Below are 18,835 nucleotides of genomic sequence, written 5' to 3' on the forward strand. Positions count from 1 at the left end.
TTACTTTAACCATTAGTTGAAAATGGCTCATTCTTTTTGTCTGCCAGCAATGTCTTGTCTAATATGTCTAGTTTCAAAGAAGTTATCCATAAACTTCTTAAACCAAGTTTACAACCCACCCACAAAAGAAGACCTCATTTACAATTCTATCTTATTCTATCACGATATGTTTAAACCCACGCTGAAAGTAGAAAATCAAATAATTCCTTTAAGATGAAGAGCCATTCATTAAACTAATGGATCCATTATTCTCTTTTAGCTGGCCAATCTTTCTTTAAAGGCCTATAGTGAGTCACTGCCACAAATGATTTTAATTCCCTATGAGAAAGCCTGGTAATAAGTTTTACTAAGTGAATTTTTAAAAATTCTTCCTTATTGTGAAACAGACTAATGAATACTAAATTAGTTTTTATCAACAAATAAAATGTAACAATTCTCTCAGCTTTATGAAGGCTGTGTATTTAACTTTTATATACTTATGAGGTTTATACTCAGGATAAACAATTATGCCATATAAAAGATTAAGGCTTTCTCAGATGTGTAGCAAACATGGGGTGTATGAGTCAGGACTCCGATTCCAAGAGGCAAAAACCCAAATCAAATTAACATAAGCAGAAAAAAGAAAATTTATTGGATCACAAAAATGAAAAAGTAAAAAATGGTGTAGACTTCAGACATGACTGGATCCAGAAGATCAAACAGCATCCTCAGATTTCTGTCTCTGACCTCAGTTTTCCTTTGTGTTGGATTTATCCTGGGAAGGCTTTCTTCATGTGGTGGCAAAAAGGCTACTGGTGAGTTTTTAACCTTACTAAATCCTTGAAACTTGCAATTCTGGGGTGGGGAAAAAAAAAATCTTTTCTTACTACCCATAACAATAACCCCCTAGGACTCTACTGGTCTAGACAGGGACATTTGTAAATCCCTTATCTATCATGAGTTTGAAGAAAATAATTGGCCTGCCTATGAGCAATCTACTGCTCTCCCTGATTAAACAATTTCATCAGAATGATATGCATTGAGGGTGAGGTAAGTCTCAAATGGGGTACAGAACAGATCCAAAAGTAATAGATGTCTACTACTCAGGCTATTTCAAATAAGGGATGCTCATGAACTGAAAGCTTCTCCATAGGTACTACATTCATAGAATTACCAACTGAAGAACTCACTGATATTTATTTAATAAGGACTGAATGGTGACTAAATGTTTTCTTTCTTACACTTGTTATACATAATCAGAGAGTTTCTCTATTATGAATTTTCTGATGTCGTCTAAGAGCTGAAGCACAGCTAAAATTGTTCCCACATTCATTACAGTTATAGGGTTTTTCTCCAGCATGAATTCTCTGGTGTAGCCTAAGGGACAAGATCTGATGGAAAGCCTTCCCACATTCATTACATTCATAAGGTTTCTCTCCAGTATGAATTCTCTGATGTTGATTAAGGTATGAGCCACAACTGAAGGCCTTCCCACATTTGTTACATTCATAGGGTTTCTCTCCTGCATGACTTCTCTTATGATGAATTAGAACTAAAGCATCACTGAAGGCTTTCCCACATTTACTGCATTCAAAAGGTCTCTCTCCAGTATGAATTCTATGATGTCGATTAAGTTGTGAGTCAGTCCTAAAAAACTTCCCACATTTGATGCACTCATAGGGCTTTTCACCGGTGTGAATTCTCTGATGTTGATTAAGGTGTGAGCGATAGCCAAAGGTCTTTCCACATTCATTACATTTAAAGGGTTTCTCTCCTGTGTGAATTCTTTGATGCAGAGTAAGGGCTATGCGTCTGCTGAAGGCTTTTCCACATTGATTACATTCATAGGGTTTCTCTCCAGTGTGAATTCTCTGATGTTGATTAAGGTGTGCACTCTGTCTGAAGGCTTTGTTACATTCCTTACATTCATATGGTTTCTCTCCTGTGTGAATTCGCTGATGTTCCACAAGGAAGGCATAACGGCTAAAGGCCTTCCCACACTCATTGCATGCAAAGGGTTTCTCTCCAGTGTGGATTCTCTGATGTTGAGCAAGGTGAGCACTCTGTCTGAAAGCTTTGTTACATTCCTTACATTCATATGGTTTCTCCCCAGTATGAGCTCTCTGATGCTCACTGAGAAAGAAGTCATGGCTAAAGGCTTTTCCACAGTCATTGCATGCGTATGGTTTCTCTCTACTGTGAATTCTCTGAGGTTGAGTAAAGAACGAGTAACAGCTAAAGGCAGCACCACATTCAACGTATCCATGGGATAATTTTCCAAGATGAGTTGTGTGATGTTGAGTAAGTAATGAGTGGAAACTTAAGAGATCTGAAAAATCATTACTTTTGTAACGCTTCTCCCCAGGAGGAATTTCTGCATCTTTACTAAGGTATGTACTCTGGTTGAATTCTTCACATTCATTACCTATCAAAGATTCCTTCTCAGCATGTAGTCTTTTATGTTCAGTTAGAACTGAATTTGGGGGGAACATTTTATCATAAATATCAAATTTATGTACTTGCTCTACTGTGGGAACTCTCTGTTGTGTTAAAAGTACTGAGTTCAAGAGAACATTTCTCTCAGAATTATTATATTCATTGTCTCTTTTCATGGCAGAGATTTCCTTAAGAGTTGTCACTTGCCTGAAATGCCTTTCCTGATTTCCCTGATGCTGCTCAAATTCACCCTCATATTTCCAGGCTTCTCTGAAACTGGAGGATTCAAGGCCATAACTTGTAAGTCTTTCCATTATCATCCCCTGGGATATTTCCTCTTCATCAATGTACCATTTTGGAGATAATGCCTTGATTTCATACAAAGAGCCCCCTTCTGAAAAATATGAAGAAAGCAAATGTCTCCTTTTTACCTTTGCAGGGAGAAAGAAAACTGTTATAGAAGAAATTAAAGAATTTACTTGGGGGAAAGAGGGGAGAAAGTCATGGTTCTGACTTTTTTTATCAATTTACATTCCTGTCAGCAACATGAAATATGTCTTCGAACTCATTCACACTGGCTAACATTATTCTAAAAATCTTTGCCCTTACAAGTAAAGAGTACCTCATTATTGTTTTAATTTGCAATTCACTGATTATAAAATTGAGCATTTGCATATATATTTATGTACCTTTTATATATTTTGTGGTTTCTTCTTTGGTGAATTCCTTATTCACGTACTTTGCATATATTTTAATTACACTGGCATTTCTTTTAAGTGGTTTATAGAAGTCATTATAAATTTAAGACATTAAGGCTTTATGAGCATTTTTCTCCCTCAAACCACATGTCATTTTCATTTATAATTTTATTGTCACATGTCATCTTGATTTATAATGCTTCTGATAAAATTTTTAAAAAATTTGTATGAACTCAAATCTTCCAATTTTTCCATTATAGAGCCTGGCCTTTATGTCATTTTAAGAAAGACTTTCCAAAACCCAATATTATACAAATATTATCCATAACTTTCAAGAAAATCTTTTTGCACCACTAATTTGAAAAACCACCTTTATCTAATACTAAGTTCTCATATATACGTGGGTGTATTTTTGTACATTCTTCACTGTTCCACTGATCTATTTCACCGTTGTTATATCAGACCAATCTCATGGATAACAGGCAAAATTCTTAAATATTAAATATTGAATCAAGCAGTATATTAAATAAATAATACACATGATGAAGTATGCAATTCAGAAATACAAAAATTGTTCATCAATAGGAAATCTTTACTATATTATTATTCTCTATACTTTCCTATATTTTTAACTTCATCAGTAAAAAAAGAAAAAAATATTTCCAGAAATAAAAACTTGACTCTCCATCCTGAGAGAGAACATATCTACCAGGAAAAAGTGACCCAAAATGGTCAAGACTAAAACATGTCCTGATAAAATGACTTTAAAATGAAAGAAAGAACCATCTAGGAGGTCAGAACAAAATATAAAGGCACTTATACATAAAGGGAAAATATCAAGCTGGCATCAGACTTCTTTGTAACAATATTCAACACCAATACTATACTATAAGCAACTTAAGGAAAGAATGGCCAATTATGAACAAGGTAGAGCTTAGGGGGACATTGTTTGCATGAACTCTTTTTGAGGAAACTGCTAGAGAGCAGATTTCAGCCAATCCAGAGATGTCCAGAGAAATTTCAGGAAAATGACCTAGTGGAAAACACTAAATATATTTAACTACAGAATTAAGACAAAAGGAAAGGTTGGGATAAATGTGACACAAGAGCATGTAAATATAATATGCCTGGACAATGTAAAAAGCATACAAGTAACAAAATTTGGGAAGAGAAGGTGGGGAGTATAACAAGGCTACTTATTGACTCATCTGTAACAGGTAAAAAAATCAAAGGCTAGTTTTTAAAGCTGACCGATCAAGTAATAGAAGGAATAAATACTGTCTAAAGAAACAGAGCACTATAACCGTGAAGGCACTAGAACAAAAGAAGAATCTTTCTAATTATTATAAAAACTATAGTATTACACGACCAAAAAAAAGCCTAAGAAAACAGACAAGTTAAAGTCTTTTTTTAAAACTGTAAAAATCAGAAAATATAACACAAAACAATGTACAGAATTAAGCCCAAACATATCAAAAATGTGGTTGGACTTTCACCTATTAAATTGAAATGATATCCAGATTGGTTCACAAAGCAAAACTCAATTCTATACTGCATATAAAGCTCACGTTTAAAACAAGGTGATTTTACAAAGTTGAAAATGAAAAGATGATAAAGGTCCTAAAGAAAGCATAAAAAGGCAAGAAACAGATTCTCCCTGAGGGCCTTCAGAGGGAAGGCAGGCTGCTAACATCTTGATTTTAGCCCTGTAAGACCCATTTTCAACTTCTGACCTGGATCCAGAGCTATATGATAATAAATTTGTGTTGTTTTCAGCCACTAAATTTGTGGTAATTTGTTACAGCAGCCATAAGAAACTAATACAAAAAGCAGACAGGTACAACCTTCTGGGGAGAAATTTGGCAATTCCTAAACTACATATGCACTTACTTAGCACACCTACATCTACGAAACAACCCTGAAAATAAAGCCTCAACAAAAGGAACATACATATTTACAAGGTTATTTATTGCAGCATTGTCTGTAATTGTAAACTACTGCAAACATCCTAAATGTTCACACATTATAGAGTATTGAATAAATTACCATAACATCCACAGAATGGAGTATTCTGCAGCTGTCAGAAAAATGAGGAAGCTCTCCATGAACTCATATGGAGTGATTTCCTGTACAGCTGACCCCCAAACAATGCAGGGGCTATGGGTATAACTTTACAGTCAGCCCTCCAAATCTGCAGTTCAGCATCCATGGATTCAACCTACCTCGGATCATGTAGTAAGTATTTATTGAAAAAATTCACATATAAGTGGACCCTCGTAGTTCAAACCATGTCATTATAGCTAAGTGAAAAGAGCAAACGCAAATCTACAGGTATATCTGCTCACTTGTGCAAAAGAAACATAAAAAGGACAAACCTGAAAATAAAGACTGGTGATCTACAAGGGGTGGGTAAGAAAGGGGCAGGAAGAAGTAGGGAACAGAAACAAGATAGTAAGGACAAGGAGGGAGCAACACTTTTCTGAGGATACATTCTTGTAAAGGTCTGATTCTTAGGAGCACAGTAATGTTTCAGATACAAAAAAAAAAATTGAAATCAACCAGGATGTAGTAGGAATCAACAGAAACAAATGAACCTAGAAGAACTAACCTAAGTAACTCTGGAAAATAGTTTTTGACTGAATACTTAAGACTAAAAAAGTACATTTGTACCTAAATACAAATAATGTAATCTACTTAGTAAATTTATTCCTCACAGAGGAATAGGTTAGAAATTCTGAAACTACTTTGTGTGTATACTTAAATTGAGCAAATAATTAAATACATTGCTTCTCATTGTCAGAAGAAGAAATTACAAATAAGTAAAGGAGAAAGGCTATGATAAACCCTGTGGAGGGTAGGACTAAAATCAAGGTATCAATATAAACCAATAATTTAATATATTAAAAAAAAAACAGAGGCAGAAATAAATATAGAAGTGTGTGTCTGTCTAGAAGTGTGTGTTAGTATACATACATATATTTTCCAGCTCAATCTGCTGTGAGGGCCTAGAAGAAATCACTTCCAGTAGCAATAAGTACACCTAGTACCCAGACCTTGGTTTCTAAACATCATTTCCCAATAAAAGGAACCAGGGCTCCTTGGAGAAGTGGTTGATTGAAGGCTGGGGAAAGGAAAACAAGATGAACCTGGAACACCTGGAACCACGAAGTGGGGCATGTTAAAAGGTCATAGGAACCAACTTGAAGAAGATCCCAATGGTCAAAGCTGGAACACTTTGAGCAACAAAATAATGATACAGTAGTTTTAACTCACAGGAAAAAAAAACCCCATCATTCCATAAATATGAAGAAATATTTTAATATATAAACAAATGGGAGAGATGAAACAGCTCTTCCAGACAGAACAATCCTAGTTAATATGTGTAAAGAAAAGAAGGAAATAAAAATGTCAACATCAGGTCAATACCACAACAGTGGTAATTGTTGCAGACAAGATCCAACAGGGCTGTGGATGCTAAAATTAGTGGGCAAAAGTTTCAGAAGAAACTGAATAGTATCAGGTATCTTCCCCAAATATTTATTAATTATAAATAGAAAAATAGTAACTTTACAATGGAGAAACCAGGCAGATACCACCTTCACCCAGTGATGAAAATTAACATCATTGATAATAAGATATATCAATATTATCAATCCTTTGGTATGATGCACTCACTGAGAAGGATACAACATTATTTCTGTGGCACTCTTTTCAAAAATGCACTACCTCAATCTAATCATGAGAAAACGTTAGATAAACCCAAATAGAATGCAAGCAAATGTAATGAGCCATTTGTCTAGAGTGAAGCATATCTGAAGACTCTGGAGAGATTTCTCCAAGAAGGTAAAATCAATAGATAACCTAATGTGTCTGAGTGTCTTAAGAGATTTAAACAATTGATCAGGAGTTAAGAATTGAGTTAGGAATATGTATATAGAAAACTAAGGAAAAAAAATAGACAAAACCCCAGATAATTATTAATGCCAAGAAAAATAAAAAGTACAGAAAAAGTAATCTTGGTATATGCACAGCACAGCTATGACTAGCACTTAATAGCCATAATAATGTAAACACTGAACAGTGATTCAATAAAAATTAAGATATTGGTATGGGACCTAATCAAACTTACAAGCTTTTGTACAGCAAAGGAAACCATAAAAAAAACCCAAAAGACAACCTATGGAATGGGAGAAAATGTTTGCAAATGATGCGACAAGGGCTTAATCTCCAAAATATATGAACAGCTCATGCAACTCAACAACAAAAAACAAACAACTCAATCGAAAAATGGGCAGAAGACCTTAATAGACATTTATCCAAAGAAGACATACAGATGGCAAGCAGGCCCATGAAAAGATGCTCAACATCACTAATTATTAGAGAAATGCAAATCAAAACTACAATGAGGTACCACCTCACAACGGTCAGAATGGCCATCATTAGAAAGTCTACAAATAACAAATGCTGGAGAAGGTGTGGAGAAAAGGGAACCCTCCTACACTGTTGGTGGGAATGTAAGTTGGTGCAGCCACTATGGAAAACAGTATGGAGGTTCCTCAGAAAACTAAAAATAGAATTACCATATGATCCAGCAATCCCATTCCTGGGCATATACCTGGACAAAACTATAATTCAAAAAGATACATGCACCCTTATATTCATAGCAGCACTATTCACAATAGCCAAGACATGGAAACAACCTAAATGTCCATCTACAGATGAAAGGATAAAGAAGATGTGGTACGTACACACACACACACACACACACACACACACACACACACACACACACACACACACACACACACAATGGAATACTACGCAGCCATAAAAAAGAACGAAATAATGCTATTTGCAGCAACATGGATGCAACTAAGAGATTACCATAATAAGTCATATAGAGAAAGACAAATACCATATGATATCACTTATACGTGGAACCTAAAATATGGCACAAATGAACCTATCTACAAAACAGAAACAGACTCATAGAGAACAGACTTGTGGTTGCCAAGAGGGAGGGGGTGGGGGAGGGAAGAACTGGGAGTGTGGGATTAGCAGATGTAAACTATTATATATAGGATGGATAAACAACAAGGTCCTACTTATAGCACAGGGAACTATATTCAATATCCTGTGATAAACCGTAATGGAAAAGAATATAAAAAAAAAAGAATGTCCATATGTGTATAACTGAGTCATGTTGCTGTACAGCAGAGATTGGCACAACGTGGTAAATCAACTACACTTCAATTAAAAAAATAAATAAAACTTAAAAAATTATGATATCGGTGAGATAGGAAGATAGAAATCGTGTGTGTGCGCGTGCATGCTCACACACATGTTGGATTCAGGATAAGTACTAAATTCTTATTTTCTTAGTGAAGATATTGGATGAGGACTAAACCTGAAAAAAACAATCAAGAAATAGCAACATAAACATATTTATTAGAGACATGAAGGAAACACCAAAAGAAGCTGCAAAAGTAAAGAAAGTGGATCCCTCTAGGGAGAGGGAAACTGGGAAGCAGGGCAAGAGACCTCCTTTTTTAAAAGGAATAAGCCTTATAAAACAACTTGTCTCTTCAACCAATGTGCATGCATAACTTTGATAAAAATAAAAACTCTAAAAAGAAATCTAGAAATGTATATAACTCTGTCCATAAAGGGGAAAGAACTTAAAAGGAACAAGATTTAGGGTATAGGTAGAAATATTATTGAGACTATAACTTGATAGAAATAGAGAGGAAATGACCCCCTGAAGCCCAGGACAGCCTCCTCAAATGCAGGGCAGTCTTCTTATGACCACTTGGGCTGTCACCTTACAACAGCCTTCCCTGTTCCCCGTCACTCACCTGCATATTGACCATCTGACATCTCTCTCTCCACCATGCAAGGATCCTTCCCTTGCTCCAATAAGGAGATCATGTTGGGCTTAGAAATGGAAAGTCCTGTTTACAGGAGAAGAAAAATGAGAGCCAGCAAGACAGACAGATAGATAAACAAATCAACTTGCTATTGCTGTTCCAGACTCAGACTCAATCTCTTGGTCATTAGGCAAGAAAGGCCATTAGAGGAAGGGCCAGAGAATGGAAAGATGCTTGAATGGAGAATGAGAAAGACAAAGCCTCTTCCATAGCAGTTCTCAAAGTACTAGAGCAGAAGAACCATCACCTAGGAACTTATTAGAAATGCAAATTCTCAGGCTGCCCCAACCCAGACCTACTAAATCAGAAGCCACAGTGGTTCTCAAATTTTAATGGGCATCAGAACCACTTGGAGGGCTCATTAAAACCCAGACTATTAGGCTTATTCCCAGATTCTGTAGGTCTATAGTGGGACCCCATAATTTGCAATTAAAAAAATTCCCACGCCATACTAATGCTGCTATCCCAAACCAACATTCTAGAGCAAAGGGAACTATACTCATTTATAACTCTATGAAACTACTTTGAATAATTTCCTGGGAACACGAAGTAGAAATCCAGCTGAGCATTTAAGATGCCCTAGATATTCCCAATGGAGGAAGCAAAAACACCTCATAGGGAAGATTTGAATTATGGGGGATACATATCCTTACCAAGCCATACCAAGTTCCTGTAGTTCTCCAACATGACATCTCTGTACAAATCCTTCTGAGATGAGTCCAGCCATTCCCACTCCTCTTGGGAAAAATTTAGAGCCACATCCCTGAAGGTCACCAAACCCTGAAATTTTTTAAAAAATGTTGTTTGCCAAGTACTCCCATATGGTCCTAGCTTCTTCCTCAGTCTCTCTCAGAAGAATTTAACTCAGTTGATCATCTCCTTGAAATGCTTTCTACTATTGACTCCCGGGACCCACACTCTCCTGGTTTTCCTTCTACATCAGTCCTTCTTAGTCTCTTTTGCTGGTTCCTCCTCTTCTTGTCAGCCTCTTATATTCAATGCCTTAATCTCAGTCCTTGGACCTCTTTCCTATCTACATTCGCCACAACCCTACCCTCAAGATAATCTCATCCTGTCCCATGGCTTTAAATACACTAATGACTCTCAAATTCACATCTCCAGTCTTGAACTCTAGATATATAATCAATACTTTACTTGGATATCCAACAGGTCTCTCGAATTTAATATATCTAGAACTCAATTCTTGATTCTTATCTCATCCCACCCTGTCTTCCTATCTCAGTAAATGGCATGACCATTTACACAATTGCCCAGGTCAAAAATCTTTGTAGTCGTTCATGATTTCTTTCTTCCTCTCATACGCCACAACCAATCCCTGATCAAATCCCATACTTTCTATCTCCAATATACACCCAGAATCTCGCCAGCTCCAATGCCACCACCATGGTCCAGGCAGCTATCACCTCCCACCTGGATTACTGCAGCAGTCTCCTGACTGGCCTCCCTGCTTCCACTCTTACTTCTCTGCTATTTATTTTCCTTTTAAAACATAAATCAAATCACATCACAAACACCCCAATGGTTCTCCTTCACCTTCAGAACAAAAATCAAAGTTCTGGTCATGACTTTTAAGGGCCTGCATAATTTGGTCCCCAGATACTGCTCTGATCTCACAGTGCACATTTCCCTCTGAGGATACTGGCTTATTGCTATCCCTGGAACATATCAAACATGCTCCCACCACAGTAACTTTGTACTTGCTATTCCTTCTACATTTTTAAAGCCCTTCCCCAGATCTCCACAAAACTTACTCCCTACTTTCACTCAGGTTTTTCTTTGCTCAACTGTCACTTCCTCAGAAAAGCCGTCCTTGACCTCCCTATTTGATAATCACACTCCATCCTTTATTTCACTTGCATTCATCTCCAACACAACAAATCGTGATCCATCTAAAGAGGAAAAATTCTGTTCCATCATACATTTAAGCACAACACTGAGTAAAAAAAGCAACTAAATGTTTTGTAGAAGGATTATATGAACAAATAGTGGAGAGAGAGAAGTGAAGAGAGTGCTCACTGGGCTACTTGTGACTCTCTCTGAGGTCCCAAAGTCCTGAAAAATGATGTGGAATTTCTGGAAACAAAGTGAAAACATCAACTTACCTGGGACATGGCTTTACATAGTCCAACAGCCATTCTTCCTTCCTTCTTCAGTTTTCTCTTTTGGAGAACAAAGTCCTGAGAAGGGAGAGTTAAACAAGAAAAAAAATGGCAGAGCAGCCCTATGTTGCTGATCTGAGACTCACAGAGTTTTTTGCCCCTTTATGGTCCCTAGTTTCTTTACATGGACCAGCCCTACCCCGTTCCAAGATCTGAGAAAAAAGGCCAAAGTTGAACTTAACCCCTGAAGTCCTGACTAATATTAAGGACACACAGCCTGAACTCAACAAAATCTAAAGTCCATCCTATCGCCAATAAGACAATTTATGATCTAGCCCTGGCTGCCCCTTAGACCTCATTTCCCACTCTTCTCCCCCTTATTCGCCCCACTCCAGGCATACAGATTTCCTTATAGTTCCTCAAACACTGTCCACACTCCTTTTTCAAGGCTGTGGCCTTGGGTTTTCCTTCTGCCTGGACACGGCACATTCCCTCTCTTCATTCTTATCTGTGCTCAATTGTTACAAGATTGGAGGGACCTCCCTATTCTACCTAAAGAGAATCTCTCTTCCAGTTATTATTTTTCCTTATCTTGATTTATTTTTCTTCTTAGCATTTAACATCATTGGACATGTTACTTTTTTTTTTTCTGTTAACTGTTGTCTTCCCAAACAATAGTATAAGATTTAAGACAGCCAGGATTTATTGGGTTCACTGGTATATCTCTAGTGCTAGAATAATGCCAGAACCACTGTAAGTGCTAAAAACATATTTGATAAACAAATAAATAAATCTTACTGTGGCTCCTGTAATATAAATAGCAATGTTACACATGTTGTGTATGTCATTATCTTATTTAATCTTCACAAAACTGCAAAGGTAGGTATTATTATCCCCATTTTACCACCAAGTGAAATTGAGGTTCAAAAAGCTTAAACAGCTAACTCAAAGTCATAAGACTCAAACTGCAGTGTGGCTCAAAGACTGGTCCTCTTTCAAGAGACCACAATGTTTGTATGGGAAATATTCAACATAACCTGAGAAATCAATGCTATATGTTTTTTAGAGAAGCATATTCAGGGGCAGCAGGTGTTACCTTTATTACTCCACAGAAATTCAGCCTGAGGCAAACACTGACAAATTTCAATACCAAACCAACAAGAAACTGCACAGCCTGAAACAAGTTCCTTGTCTTCTCAGAGCCAACATTTCTTCACTCTGAAAACAAAGACAGTTGTGTTTGACTTAGAATTTAAGATATACAACCCCCTAATTCTGGGCTACTCTGCACTAACCAACTCAATCTGTAAGAAAATTATTTCCTTAGTGCAATGCAGCTTGAATTTGTCCATAAAAGCCTTTGCAACCCAAGAGGAGAATCAGTGAAGTCTTCTCAGCACCTGGGAGCTCTAAGTAGCACCTGCATAAAAGAAATAGCTTTTAAATTGCTGTTTCAAATCGCTGTGTATCATCTGAATAATATTTTTCAAATTTGAGATGAACCACCAGTCTCTGAAAGGTGTTGGGAAAGACTTGCGCTTTATATAGACCCCCAGACACACACTGACTCTCCACTCCTTTCCTCATTGGCTACGTGACCTTGGGCAAATCAACCCAACTGTCAGAACCTTTCCTCACTGTCAAGATTGCTTGAGCCAACTCCTGGCATAGAGAAGTGCCACCCTTATTGCCACTTAGATTTTACACACACAGTTGAAAAGGAAATGAGAGCATTTTTCTTTGTTACGTAAAGTCAGACCCAAACACTTAGTTCACTTGGTATGTGAGAAAAAGAGCCATGGATCAGCCTCTCTCAGCACCAAACATGGAAGAGTTTTGACAAGGACAAACCTAAAATCTCAAACTCCATGGCCTAAGGAGAGGAAGACTGGGTTTTCAGGTTGGGCTTTCCTCCCCCAAAGGCAGCCAATATGAGGATGGTTTCACTACAGTGCCTTTAGATTGGGTTCTGTTACTCACAATGGGACCAAACGAAGAGACTCAGGTTAAGTTCCATGTCCAGAAGGGTCCCAGTCCAAGACCACAGACAATCCTCTCCAACACCCTCAGAACTCAGGGCCCCCACTTTTCACCCTCACAGCGTGGGAAAGATCAAGAGAGTTTAGCAATTAACAGCAAGGATTCTGGAGCCAAATAGCCTGGGCTTAAGTCCTGATTCTGTCACTTAGTAACTGTGTGAATGTGGGTGAGTAATTTTAATCTTTCTGTGTCTCACAATCACACACTAGGTCTGACATACACATACAAATTCAATTCTCACCCAATCACACACATATATGTGGTCACATAATTGCGACTGTAATGTCACATACATACACAGTGGTATTAACACAAAGATAGAGATGATGATACACAGTTACTCCAACAGAGAGACAGTCACACACAATCTCATGCATAGTGACATACCACATAAAGTCACACATCCTGCCACAATTACTCACACAAAATTATACCTGCAGAGATAGATGGTCATGGGCACGTAATCACACCTTCTGTCACACACATTCAAACTCAGTTACATCCACAGGGACAAGTGGTCAAACACAGTCACACACACACCCACACAGCGACACACACACACACAATGTCACACCCGCAATTTCTCACAAACCCATATACAATAACACAGTTACACCTGCGGAGACAGTCACGCACAAACACACACAGACTCGGAGTCTACCGGAGGCAGACGGTCACAGTCGCGCACAATCACATACACGGTGACACAGAAGATCACACCCTGTCACATCCGCAGCCTGTCACACAGTCTCCTCGGCGGCGCCCTCCTGGTCTCCATCCCGCTCCCTGCCGGTCCACCCCAAGCCCGGCCCTGCCCTCTGGCTCTCGCGCGTAGCCAGGCCCTACTCACCTCCCGGCGCCGCTGGCTCTGGGAAACACGCCCAACGACCCGAGACCAGCGACGTCGCCTCCCAGAATCCCCTGCGGGGCGGAGCGGGGCGGGGACTGAGGCGCGCGGGACCCCGAGCTCGGCTGGGTAAACCCCAGCTGCAGGAACCTGGACTAGCGACTCAGCTTTTCCTTCCGACCCCGCGGACCACGAGCCCCAGAACGCTTTGCGCCTCGGCCTCTTTGCGGAAAGAACAGCATTTCCCAGAGGGCCCCGAGGCACGCCTAGACATCGCGCCTGCGCTACAGGTGACCGAAGCTGCAGGTGCGGGTACCCGGAGCGCTGTGTGCGACCCTGGGCGATCTTGGGCGCTCAAATGACTCTGGGCTACTGTGTGTGAGGGAATGGTGAAGTTGCGCACGTCCGTGACTGTTATTGAATGCTCAGGTGGGGCGGCTTGTGTGTGTGACTGTCGCTGCACACTTTTGTACTTACTCACCACGGGACGACGGGTTCTGTCGGTGTAGTGAGCTTCTGTATTTTCAGTCACGCCCCGTGAGTGTGGGTCGTTGTGTGACAGATTGTGGGTCTGTCACGCCAAGAATGGGAGAGTGATTGTGGGTGTGTGAGGAACTGTGGCTGACTTTGGGCATGACGTTTCTGTAACTGTGTTCTTATCCCAGAGATCGCAGGAGTTTATCCATAATGGGCGGTGTTTCTGGGCTTGTCTTTAGGGTTGAGTACGTGGGAGAAGAGTGTTTGTGTGTCTGTGTGTGAGCCTGTCTCCAGGTCTAACTGTTCTCCCACCCCCACCCAACCCTTCACCTCCGGCCATGGGTGGGGTCAGTGTTATCCTCATTTTTATTATCCCTTCTCTGATTGCCCCATATGTGATGCCAGGCACAGAGGGTAATTATATTCCAGTTGTAGGAAGATGCTCATTTGCACCAAAGCCAGTTATAATGTTGTAGCCAACAGCTCTGGGGTTTATTGCTGTTTCTCCTTTTCACTTTACAACTTTAATTAGGGCCCAGCTTTAAGAAAAACTGTCCACAGTCAGGAGGACAAGAATGTGAACCCCTGAGTGATGTTAAAGAAAACCAGAGCTGAACAGTAGTTGAGGGGGTTGTTTTTTGTTTTTTGTTTTTTAAATTCAGGAACTATTGCAATAGGGGGAAAGAGACTTCAGTATAGAACTGGGCTCAATTCCAAATATAGCAAGAACAAGTGGGGATTTATAGGCAAGGAGCAAGTTGGGGTTGGGGGGTGGTCAGTTCATGGAAAATTACAAAGAGGAGACATAAAGGGTAGGGGGGAATTCTCACTATACTGACCAACAGGATTCTTGCTGAGGGCTGGCCAGAGTGATCAGATACCACCTGGGTGGATGAGGAATTTAATTAGATATTGAGAGTGATCAGATATCAAGAACTCAAGCTAAACTGACATGACCGAATTCTTGCTAAAAGTGGGTGTTGCAAAGACAAACACTGAAGCCCAAAGGTTGAAGCCTAGTTAAGAAGAGGATTCAGAGGAGTCTGACTAAAAGTTTGGTCAAGGAGAGAGTCTTTGTCAGTGAAGGTTCCAAACAAATCAACATTCTTCCCCAGACCTTGGAAGATCGGGAAGGTGCACCCAACTCAAGATCTCGGTAAGTAGGGGTGTGTGGAAGCAAAGGGAAGTTCTTGAAATAAGAACACATCCTTGGAGGTTCCCTCTAATCCCTTCCCCAGAAAGAGCCCTCTAATAGCTAAAGCCCCAGAGTCTTAGACAAAGGGAGTCTGGCTACTAGGACTGAAGTGATTTGCAGTTTACTCTGTGAAACTGTTGTTACATTGCATTGTTACATTCAGAAGAAAGCAAGCAATTATTTTTTAAGGCTCTACAAACATTTAATAGTTGGGTTGCTTTAATGGGAAATTTACCAGTTAGGAATTCTTTCGATGATAGGACTTCCCTGGCGGTCCAGTGGTAAAGAATCCGCCTTCCAATTCAGGGGACGCAGGTTTGAACCCTGGTCGGGGAACTAAGACCCCACATGCTGCGGGGCAACTAAGCCTGCCCACCACAACTACTGAGCTGGGGTGCCTCAACGAGAGAGCCCACGTGCCTCAAACTACAGAGTCCACATGCTCTGGAGCCCGAGCACCACAACTACAGAGCCCATGTGCCCTAGAACCCATGCGCCACAACTAGAGAGAGAAAATCTGCATGCCACAGCTAGAGAGAAGCCCTCGCATCACAAGAGCCCGCGCTGCAATGAAAGATCCCACATGCTTCAACGAAGATCCCACATGCCACAACTAAGACCCGATGCAGCCAAAAAAAAAAAAGAATTCTTTGGATGATAATTGTGGTTTGGTGCTTGACAAATACATCACACAGCTCTTCCCTGGACTTAACTATCACGCAGGTTAGAGATCTTCTTGGATGTTTCATTCTAAAGTGCTAGAAATTTAAGATACTTCCTGACTGTTAAGGTGTACCTTCAGAGAAACTGTATATATGACTATCTCTTCATATGTCAGTAATTGATCATAAGAAGACTTTTTGTCCTTTATTTTTCTTGTCTCATACCACCAAGTCCAACACTGGTTTGAGCCCAGTCATCTCCAGTAGAGTACGGCAGTGGTCCTCAAAGTATGTCAACCTTATAAGTGTTTGTACTGCTCAAAGAAATTGTCGTAGGACTCTGTTTATCAGGGTCTAATCAAGAAAGCAGAACTATACTGGGAATTTCAAACAGAAGATTTAATGACAGGAAATTGATTATACAATTTTGAAGGAAGGCCTCAAAGAGCAAAAAGGGGAGAGATTTGTAACTTCAGGAAGCAGCTAAACCCTAGAGCTTGGGGAACAAAGGGGAAGAGATGGATTTACTAGAACCTAAAAGCTCTGAAGAGGGGTGTCAGCCTGGCTGTTAACTAGGTTTGGTACTGGTGCTGGGAAAGCAGAAAGATTCTACAGGCAAGCTAGAGAGATTCTGCTAGAGATATACTAGCTATATCTAGATGCTGCTAGAGAGATACTAAAAGAACTGGAAAATACGAAGCGGGTTCCTTCTCCATTTCTGTCTCCCAAAATCCCTTTAATGCCTCCATTGGCAAACTATAACAGGAAGCCAGCTAGCAAGGGAGAATGGGAAATGTCTTTGTCAGAGTCCCAGCCCTGGCATCACAGAATAAGAGAAAGACATGCTTGGAGCTGAAACAACAACAGGGAAGTAATCAGCACATGAGCATTTTAAAATTTGCTGGAAAATAAATTAATATAGCTTTCCAAGTTATTTTTCTTCCGAGGAACTTTTCTTAACAATGTTTCTACTTCCTTATAAAGGAATCCTAGTAGGTGACAAAAACTGGCTCATATTTAGTAATGGTGTCTTAATAACAAAGCAATACAAATTCTGAAATAGCTTACGTCTAGTTTAATATGTAGTTATTTCGATGCACTCATGTTTTTACCTATTTTGTTGTAATTTTTATAATGAATATACCTTTCCCCAACTTTATTTATTATCGAATATAAATATTTCATGGTGAACCACTAATTGCCCTCATGATGTCACAGTCCTCAATATCCTAACAAGTGTGAGAATCATGGTATGTGATTTGTAGACTATTATGTATATTAGTTATTGATGTATAATTGACTTTTACATTTGTTTCAGGTACACAATGTAATGATTTGATATTTGTATGTATTGCAAAGTGATCACTTCAGTAAGTCTAGTTAACATCCATCACCATAGTCACAAAAAAATTTTTTTTCTTATGGTAAGAAATTTTAAGATCTACTCTCTTAGCAATTTTCAAATATGGAATACAGTATTATTAACTATAGTTACCATGCTGTACATTACATCCCCATGATTTATTTTATAACGGATCCCCTTCACCCATTTTGCCCAACCCCCGCACCCTGCCCCTGGCAACCACCAAACTGTACTCTGTATTTATAAGCTCTGTTTTTTCAGTTATTTCTTATTTGAAGGCAGTAGTTCTTCTTTGAATTGAGAATGAAGTAAAATTGAGAATGAAGAAACCAAGAACGACTTCTTGTCTTAGTTATTTTAATTGACCATCCGTATTCTTTGCCCTAGAATGTTTTTGTATAACCCTGTGGAGGGAAGAATAAAGCACGATTTTACCAGGGCTTACTTGACACGGCTTATTGAGATGTTTGGAAAGCATTCATACCCTAACATTAACGCTAGTGAAGAACCTCCCACACCACAATTTGTGATTGTCAAATCCAGATACATATAAAACCCACTGCTAATTTCTAGGGAAGAGAATTTAAATTTAATGGGTAACTTATAAGAGCCAAGAACTGTGTAATCTCCTTTGTAAATGTTATCTGATTTGTTCCTCACAATACTACAAATAAATATTCTTATCCAATTTTACAGTTGGGAGAATTTGGACTCAGAGGTGTGACAACTTATGAAAGTTCAGATAGCTGGTGTGGTACAGGAGTCAACCTTATTTACTTCTCAATAGCATACATGTCTGTGATGGTATACCTTGACACATCATTTATTAAGCTTGATCTTCCTTTATCAGAGCAGTGGTCTTTCATATGTTTTGCTACATTCCCCTTGAAACAATTTTTAAAAATAATGTACTCCCTTTTACATTTTTAAGTTGACACCTACAATGTTTTCATAAGTTTAAATAATGCAAAGATATAATTTCTAGCATGTTTTCAATATGCTAGATATCTTCATCATTCATTAAACACACATAAGCAAGCTCTTTTTTAACATTTAGAAATTTTGCATGGTACCTTTTACTTGAAATCATT

General features: G+C 39.0%; 1 protein-coding gene across 6 annotated transcripts; it reads right to left on the reverse strand.

Annotated features, from left to right (window-relative positions):
- Nucleotides 1-602: 602 nt before the first annotated feature.
- Nucleotides 603-18,094, reverse strand: ZNF527 (zinc finger protein 527). 6 transcript variants are annotated; one of them, XM_082439351.1, is made up of 6 exons: nucleotides 14,078-18,094; nucleotides 12,257-12,404; nucleotides 11,164-11,238; nucleotides 9,694-9,820; nucleotides 8,969-9,064; nucleotides 603-2,809 (listed from the first exon to the last, which is right to left on the reverse strand). In XM_082439351.1, the coding sequence occupies exons 3-6, from the start codon at nucleotides 11,194-11,196 to the stop codon at nucleotides 1,236-1,238; spliced, it is 1,830 nt and encodes a 609-aa protein (XP_082295477.1). In that variant the 5' UTR covers nucleotides 11,197-11,238; nucleotides 12,257-12,404; nucleotides 14,078-18,094; the 3' UTR covers nucleotides 603-1,235. The 6 variants fall into 6 exon arrangements, with proteins under 6 accessions (XP_082295477.1, XP_082295480.1, XP_082295475.1 ...); XM_082439354.1 differs by having other exon boundaries at nucleotides 9,704-9,820; nucleotides 12,257-12,378; nucleotides 14,051-18,094; XM_082439349.1 differs by having other exon boundaries at nucleotides 12,257-12,378; nucleotides 14,051-18,094.
- Between the last annotated feature and the right edge of the window lie 741 nt (nucleotides 18,095-18,835).

This window comes from Balaenoptera physalus (assembly GCF_965194825.1).
Source record: "Balaenoptera physalus genome assembly, chromosome: 19".
In the NCBI taxonomy this organism is placed as follows: domain Eukaryota; kingdom Metazoa; phylum Chordata; class Mammalia; order Artiodactyla; family Balaenopteridae; genus Balaenoptera; species Balaenoptera physalus.